Raw genomic sequence first — 8879 nt, forward strand, 5'->3', positions numbered from 1 at the left:
TCAGCGCCGCTTTTAGTATCGACTATGCTACCTAGATAATTGAATTTATCCACTTATCCACTTATTTCATTCTTCTTCTATTTTAACAACTGGCGAAGAGTTTGAGCTATATCCCCCCAAGTGCTTCAATATTTTCTTGTAAGTCTCTGGTGTTATGGCTTAGTAGACAAACTTCGTCTACATATTCCACATCTTCCAGATTCATGAATGGATTCCACTGAATACTTTTATTTCCTTTTAAAAGCACTCGCATCATTGCATCGACCACAAGGTTAAATAGAAGTGGAGGTAATATACACACTTGCCTTACTCCCGCTGCGCCTTCAAATGTGTTTCATAGCAACCCGTTGTGCAATACTCGGCATTTAAATTCCTTGTATATTGCTTTTATAAGATTTATTTTTTTGGTTGGATTTGTCGCTTCTCTAAAGTATTTCAAAGAAATCCTCTGTTAACACTATCAAACGCATTTTTGAAGCCAATAAAGACTACGTATACCAATATCCGCAACTCATTACATTGCTCAAAAAGAATGTGAAGTGTGGTGGTGAGACCGACGCATGTTCTGTTTTTTGAAATTCGAACCAATTTCCGTGTAACATTTTGTTTACTGCTCCTGAAATGCGTTATGTATCTTACTTGGAATGGTTAGCAAGCAGTGACGCCTGCTCTAAGGTGCGGAAATGTGCGGCGCACACCCTAACATAATTTACAAAATGTCCTATATAAATTTGTTAAATATTTTTACATCGAGAATTAATACTATTTATTACATTTCTATATATATTTTTTGAAAGATTAAAATTTTAGCAAAAACAATTAAATATAATTGTCTACGAAAACTCAATTAATTTGCTTCTCTCAGCTGCTATAGTTGTTAGTTGTTCAAACAAGTTTGCAGCTCAAATCGCAGAACATTTCTATTATATTTCGTCTTTCGTGTGCGGAAAAGTTGGCCGCACATTTATACGTTGCAACTGTATTCACAAATTTGTGTCGTTCGTTGTGCTCAACAGAAATCTTAACAAAATAATATGTGTGTGCTCACGATTGTAATATGAGAAATAGATATTTATATAATGGGAATTGTATGACAGTAATTTTCTGTTCTATTCGAATATCAACTGCATGGATATGAATTTAACATGCTGATTTGCCGAAGCACTTGGTTGTGCGGTCAAATCTGCAACACACATTTCAGTTACATTTTTTAAATTTCGTCTCTCCTCTTTTATCTGTGCCACCAACGCATATTAGCCGCCTGATGTGCGGAAAAGTTGGCCGCACATTTATACGTCGCAAGTGTGTTCGATTTTGTTTGATCACTGTATAAACATGTATGGTTCTGAGTACAAACTCTTTTGTTTAAAAAAAATTTGGTTTGATGTTATAAGAAGTATGTGAAAAGTTGTGTTTATTCCACATTGATATAATATTAAACTTATATGTATATATATATAAATTATTAATTTAATTTATTTAATATGTTATTTTGTTAATGAAATTATAAATATTATAATGTGAATATATTGTTGCCTAATGTAATATAATTATACTTAATGAAATATCTAATATGTTTCAATATATCATTTTTAATTTAAGCGGCTCACGTAAAAACAACATTGTAAAAACAACACCGTTCCAGATAGGGTACGCGTCGTCACTGGTAGCAAGGTTATGCCCCAATAATTGTTGTAATCTTTGGTGTTTCTCTTTTTGGGGATTTTTACTAGAGTGCCTTCATTCCACAAGCTGGGTAAAGATTCCTCATTCCAGATTTTTTGATTGAGTGGTAGTCATATTTCGGCAGTATGTATTATATCACACAGCAGTAATTCAGAACATATGTATTTAAGACTCAATTTATGGTGAGCAATTTATTCCAGATGAGGTAATATCACGTTCAGCTGGTATTTGCTGATCCGTTCAAGGCTGCAGTTCTAGCGGACTATTCAACATTTTGGTAAAATGCCCAACCCATCGGGTCAATTGTTCTCCACTATTGTCACTAATTTTCCATCTCGAGCTGCAATAGGACTGTTTGTATACCGTTTTCATATCTCCAATTGCCGCTGCAGCTTCTGCTCGATCTGCTTGTTACTTGATCCATAATCGTTTATCCTTTCTAGCTGATTTCTTTATTCGTTTTGATAGCTCACTATAGTCTTCTCGAAAAAGATTATTTTGATTTAGCATTCTGATTTTTAGTATTTTGGGTTGCTCTATTAATCCTTATGTTTCCTGCGACATCCATGGTTTGTTTTTTGCTTTCTTAAATCCTAGTAGCTGTATGCTCACCTTTGTTATACGCCTTTGTTGTTTCTTTTGCTATCTCGTCTACGCTCTTCGTATTAATATTTAATATATCTGTTTTAATACGATTTTTGATTGCTTCTACGTAATCGTTCTGGTGTTGAGCTGTACATAGCTTTCCTGTATTAAATTTGTGTGCTTTTTCGTGTTTAGTCCTGACTAAATAAATACATACATACATTTAGTCCTGAATACATAAAATACGTGATAAAATACATTTTCATAAATTTGCCGATCACTCAAATACTTGCTTGGGACAACAGATTCTGAGTTTGACAAGTGTGAGCACTATTATCAGATAGAAAATTATGATACTCTTATCAATATCGGATTACTACAAGAGCACTTTAAAAACGATCACACACTACAGGGAGTAAAAATTTGTGTTTTAGAAGGGTAGGCAAAAAACATAACATAATTTTAACATGGCTTGTTTCCTTATTTTTGTCATAAATATCTCATCTCCCTTTATTTGAGATGATTGGATTTGTTTGCAGACAGACAATACTCGAGGCGTTGTATCTCGTTCGTTGTATAACTCAGTCTCGAAGCTTCACCATGAAGGCTAGTCGTGAAGCTTATCCATAAAGGCCAAATTAAGATGAAGTAGCTCGCTAGTAAAACTGCTGTTGGCATAGTATTAATAACGACATCAAGAAACTTGCCGCACAATGCAGTCACAAATTGCGGGTCCAAATCTGACACAAAAATATCGTAATTGGCTAAAGCCAAAATGCTCACGGGAACAAGTGCTATAAATTGGCTTCAAAATTAATTTGTGTATCATTATTTGCTTTTCGTCTATTTGTTTTTGCCCAAACACCATTTTTAGTTGTGGGAAAACTACTTTATGACGTTGGATTTTGAAATGAAAGTTTATGATGCGTTTAATGATATAATAAGTGAATCATCTCTATTTCTTGTTCTGCTAATACCTGCTAATAGGGTAAACCGATTTGAGTTGATTTTTTATGGAGACTCTAGACGATAATTTTCTAACATGCTTTCTTTTGCCTTATTTGTTATGTAGGGATTGGGATTTAAGAGGGTACCGCGAGCCCTGCGGGTATGTACGCAAGCAACGTGTCTGATCGCATATAACTTGCAGAATCCCAATTTCTGTCATCCTCAATCCAAGATGTCGCACAGCCTCCACGTGAATGGTCATCTGGCACCCATGGTGAAGTGAACTAACAGTGCGAACAGAGAGTTCTATACCAAGCATTTTAAATTAAGGTTGCGCAAAAAGCATTATAACCCACAAATAAATATTAAGTTAACGTTCGCATCATCCAGTAAATACGATGGACTACACAAGACTGCTCTATGAGCAAAAACTATGATATTAACTACAGCTGCATGCGAATAGGGTTGAATATGGATGCGATTTAACGATTAGAAGGAGATTCTCGAACTCAGTTAATGGGTTCTCACAAACAAACAAAACGTTTGCTATTATCCACATGAAGGGAAAATTTTGTAATATCACCCTAATACTTATCCTAATGTTTACAATGTCGTTCAAAAGAAATGGACGACTTGATCAAAGATACCTTCTACGCTGATACTCGCAGAAATTTATGTCCGTAGTCTCATGTTATTGAAACTGTTCTAGGGGATTTTAACGCACAGGTCAAAATAAAGGAAACGGTCAAAAACACTCAATGAACCCAAATCTAATAACGGTCTAAGGCTGATGAATTTTGCTGCGGCGTAATAAATGGTAGAATGTAGCACCAGATTCCTCACACCTTCCGAGATCATCAAAGGTGCGAGCGAGAGAAAATTGAGGTATGTAGAAACAAGAATCAAAAAGTCAACCGTCTGACTCAAGGACAATTTTCGTTACTAAACGAAAATGATGGTGTTGAAAATCCACTACCTATGCATATGGAAGTGCGTGTTAGTATACAGAGACTAAAGATCAACAAAGTGGAAGGTACAGATGGGCTACCTGCAGAATTGTTCAAGCTAGCGGCGGTATGCTAATAGTAGGTTAGGTTAGGTTCGGAAGGCGCGTGCTGATAGTTGTGAGCACTTTCATTCGGAGACACATATTGCCAATTGTGATGCCTTCAAAAATTTTGGGAGTTGCTAACCTATGTAATCCTTGTTAAACCATTTGGTTTTCCAGATGAAGTTGAGGAGTTTCGATAAGTTTCCTTTCATTATCACTTCCAAGCCAGTGAAAAAGCGATATCCAAGTATTGAAATCGCCTTGTCTGCAGTCCTGGACAGAGACACAGGAAGTGGTTGAAAGATTCTACCTCCTCTTCATATTGGTAAGTCCTGCATAATCCACTAGTTGGAAATCGTCACCGTTGGAGCATAGGTGCAATGGCACAGTGCCCCGTTAGTACTCCAATGCTAATAGTAAGTATGCATCATCTTATCTGCAAAATATGGTTAGATGAATTATGTACATCGATGGGAATCTGTTTTAAAAGAGGTGACCCGATGATTTGCGCCAACTAACGCAGAATCAGCCTTACACATGTGTCGAACCTCAATCATCATCCGAGATATATTGAAAGCATTTCGCAGGCTTACAATAAATGGAATCTGACATACTGAAGCTACCAGCTGAGAAGGCTAACTTTTTTTTTGCAATACTGCACATAACGGTTTAAATAGAAATCAAACACATAGTTAAGGTATAGAATCGTCGTTAGCCAGACAGACAACACATGGAAATTTTGATGTATCTTGATGACGGTACATCTTTGTAGCTCAGAAGTATTCAATGTTGGTCCTCAAAAGCTATATACCCATCAAACGCGTGTGGTTTATTTTTCAAAGCACTTACGATATTGGCAGAAAAAATTACAGAGAGCGTGTTATGCAACACTGACAAAATCAGTTAAAGTAAATATTATATCTGATCTGTCAACTGAAATACGTCGAAGTAAATTACAAATTGTTTTGAATCCATTGTTTTGAAAATAACAAAAGTAACTTCACTAAAACAGCTGTGTGTAAATGTCATGAAATTTTACACATAGTCTTTTGAAGGTTGGTACTTCATAAACGACATATGGATTTGACAATGGCAGCGTCATCTATGTGTCAGTCGTACGACTTATATTATAGATTAGTTAGTTTATAGATATATTTGACAGATATCTGAAAAAACATTTCAGTAGAAATCATATCAAATCCAGGCGATTTCTTTAATTTAAGTTCAAAATTAATCATTTCTATAAGTTTTAACTCAGTTACGTGGAATTTCATAAGATATTAGTGAGAAAGGAGGATCACTTTCACTACTATCACTTTCTCTATTGTAAAAACATTAGCCAAGTATTCCCAAAACTTGAATGAGCGAATTTTGTATGACCGGTTTTTCGATCATTTTCACAGGGAATATTTGGTATTTTTATCGTAAGTAACATTACAAAGATATACTTTTTAAGACTCGTTTTTATATAGTCGGGTCTCCCTCTTTCAAAACTGGATAAAGGGTACTGATATTCCAATCGCTGGGCATACTTTCAACCAACCATATTCTGCAGACATGATGTTGCATGCTCACTATTAGCATATCGCCGCCAACCGTGAACAATTCTACATATTCTTTCGTCTCTGTATAGCAACACGCACTTCGATATGAATAGGTGATGGAATTTCAACACCATCATTTTCGTTTAGGGGCTACGACAGCATTTCTCTAAAGGCAGAATATTATCATCGTCAGATAGTAGTTTAAAGAAATATTCCTCCTGTGCCATCAGTACGTACTCGTATCCAGATTACCATTTTCATCCTTACAGTTTTATGCTCCAGACTTAAAGCCTTGATTCAGACAGATGCGGTTAACTTTTCGCGCCTTTTATTGATCTTATTTCTTTCGTCTGTATAGGGGACTCTCTACCTTTTTCATATCCTGATATTATTGACGGACGATTCGTGTAGTCCTTGTCTGTCTCTCGTGATCACAGATGATGAGAAACTTTTCTTGATATGGATTGTAGTAAGCTTTTCCAATTTGAATCACCAATTTGGACTGATATTCACAGTCTCTTGCTAGCCACAAAATCGTATCAAATTCATATCTATTCGCAAGGCATATGTAGCAGATATCACAATTTGCTCTTTTATAGCAACCTTGCGGTGACGTCAGTCTTATATTTATTGACGGCTTCCGACAGTTGGATAGAGGCATCTTTCCTATAGAGGGTCTGCATATTCTAGGTGCTTATCCGTTAATCATTGTCCTTTAAGCGTTTGCATTGGTCGTCCACGTTAATCGGTTTCCAGTTCCGATGCATCTTTGCGTACTTCATTTGCTTCTATTTATACTTCATACTAGTACATACACATAAAATATTTTTTTAAAGACATACTGTGCATTATTTATTGGCAAAAATAATTTGTTTTTATCTTATAAGATTGCCCCGAAAGATACTTCGTTTATTAAATTTATTGAATATTCATAGCCGTAAATATTCACAAAATGTATTATATGTTTTCTTAAATAATTTTTGACAACATTTGATGCAAATATTTTGCTCCTAAAATATTAAAACACATAATTATTAGAAGGAGAATATGATGAGTGTGACAATATATCCCATTTAAGCTGCAAATCTTTTGGATGGCACCAAACATATGTAGGATCTTCCCTTAGCATACTGGAACACTTCATACCTATATTTTTATATCAGTTCACAACTTTCTATTTAAGTGAAACATTTAATTTGTCAAGTAAATGACAACTCACTTTATAAATTAACGGTGTTTTCCGGGAGGAGCTTAAGAAATGATTTCTTTATGATCCCAATAAATAGATAGTTTACGTTATTTGATGAATATTCATTTTCGAAGTATTTTGAGCAGACTAATATTTCTTACTCCATGATCACTTTTGTTTATCATTGCTGTAGAGAACCAATTTCTGGTCCGCTGTAATGCATTTAGTAGGCGAATACCTAATTTTTAAAGACCACAGAATGTTATACTTTGGTAAACCTTGCACTCGGCGTCCATGAAATCATGCAAATACTGAATGACCTCAACTAGAGATTGTTAACAGCTTTGATTAAAAATGAGTTCAAATACAGTCTAAGGATAATAAATGGATTAGTGAATATGAAATTTGTCCCTCTTGTTAAAGTAATTTAATTTAATATTTATATTGTTAAATTAGACATTCCAGATGTTATTACACATTTTTAATATAAGTTGTTAAAAGATTAATCCAAACTTCCGTCAGACGTCGAAAATGTCATAACTGTAAGCTTTATATATGTATAAGTGTTATAAATTCCAATAATGCATATTTAAAATGAAGCTAAATAAAGCTAAAATACTATTACTACTACTACTATTACTATATATCTTATATATTAAAGAAGCAAAGAAATATTAAGTAATATTGCAAATGGAGTTGATATTGTATAGCATATCATGTTCACACTTATGTCAATAATTATTGTTTTCAACAATCAATAACAAATCTGTTGTGTATAACAACGTTGTTATCTTAGCGTTCTAGTTCGTTAGTTGACTTTACAAACCTTTAAGTTGTTTTGTTGGGACGAGGAGTGCAATTATAACTCCGATTATCGTAGTTTACAGTATTTTCGCCAAATAATGGACACATTTGATGTATCTAATAGAAATAGGTAATTACACATTAAACTAATGTATGTTAATATAAGTGAGTGCAGTTATTCATATATTTACATATATATGTTAATGCAAGCTATGTGGTTTCTAAAAATTAAAAGAAAAATATAGATAAAATTTTTTTACATGGAGTATCGGTAATTACGATTTAGATGTGTGCAATTAGTAGAAAAATAAATATATCTCAAGTTGTGTTGTTTGAAAATGAGTTCGTATTTTCAATTATGATTCTGATTATTTTAACAAGTCTATAGTTAAGTATTATATTACTGTTTCTTTATAATTTTGTGAAGTCTTCAAAAATTATTCAAATATTGTAAATATGTAAAATTAAGTATTGTGTCTACAAGTTTGTCTTGTATATGGCAAAAGAACAAAACAATTTTTTTGTTTATTTTTCCAATTAAAATTTTAATTATATCCAAACCAATATCTTTTATTGACAGTTGGTATTTCGGCTCAATGTCACGTCAGGAAGCAACAGAAGTACTGATGAATGAAAGGGAGCGAGGCGTGTTTTTAGTACGAGATAGTAACTCTATTGCTGGTGATTACGTTTTATGTGTAAGGTGTGCTATAACGTTATTAAAGTCGTATATACTCAGTTAATTATTTAAAAAAATTAATTTAGGGAAGATACAAAAGTTAGTAATTACATAATAAATAAAATTCAGAAGAACGAAAACATTGTATATCGCATTGGGGACCAATCTTTTGAAAATTTGTCGAAATTGCTTACATTTTATACTTTACATTATTTAGATACAACTCCTTTGAAACGGCCAGCTTCGAAGAAAATAGAAAAAGTAATTGGAAAATTTGACTTCGAGGGAACAGTAAGTAGAATAACACTAAGTTCTAATATATTATATATTTGTTTTACTATTCACATTAAACGCGAAATGGACAGCCATATATTTGGCTAGAAAACATCTGAC

The 8879-nt window shown here is 33.8% G+C and overlaps 1 protein-coding gene across 1 annotated transcript; it reads left to right on the forward strand.

The window, feature by feature from the left end:
• The first annotated feature begins 7787 nt into the window (after positions 1-7787).
• LOC119682785 (adapter molecule Crk-like) lies at positions 7788-8871 on the forward strand. The gene is made up of 3 exons (XM_038096297.1): positions 7788-7937; positions 8388-8510; positions 8573-8871. Exons 1-3 carry the CDS (start codon positions 7906-7908, stop codon positions 8865-8867), a joined length of 450 nt encoding a protein of 149 aa, XP_037952225.1. The 5' UTR covers positions 7788-7905; the 3' UTR covers positions 8868-8871.
• The last annotated feature ends 8 nt before the right edge of the window (positions 8872-8879 follow it).

This window comes from Teleopsis dalmanni, chromosome 2 (assembly GCF_002237135.1).
Source record: "Teleopsis dalmanni isolate 2A chromosome 2, ASM223713v2, whole genome shotgun sequence".
Lineage (NCBI taxonomy): Eukaryota > Metazoa > Arthropoda > Insecta > Diptera > Diopsidae > Teleopsis > Teleopsis dalmanni.

What these genes read in the sequence shown, in the direction of transcription:
- LOC119682785 (XM_038096297.1), top strand. Translation starts at nt 7,906, where the DNA reads ATGGACACATTTGATGTATCTAATAGAAATAG. An exon ending in GATGTATCTAATAGAAATAG is followed by an intron (nt 7,938 to 8,387) that starts GTAATTACACAT and finishes TTTTATTGACAG; the next exon opens with TTGGTATTTCGGCTCAATGT. An exon ending in GATTACGTTTTATGTGTAAG is followed by an intron (nt 8,511 to 8,572) that starts GTGTGCTATAAC and finishes AAATTAATTTAG; the next exon opens with GGAAGATACAAAAGTTAGTA.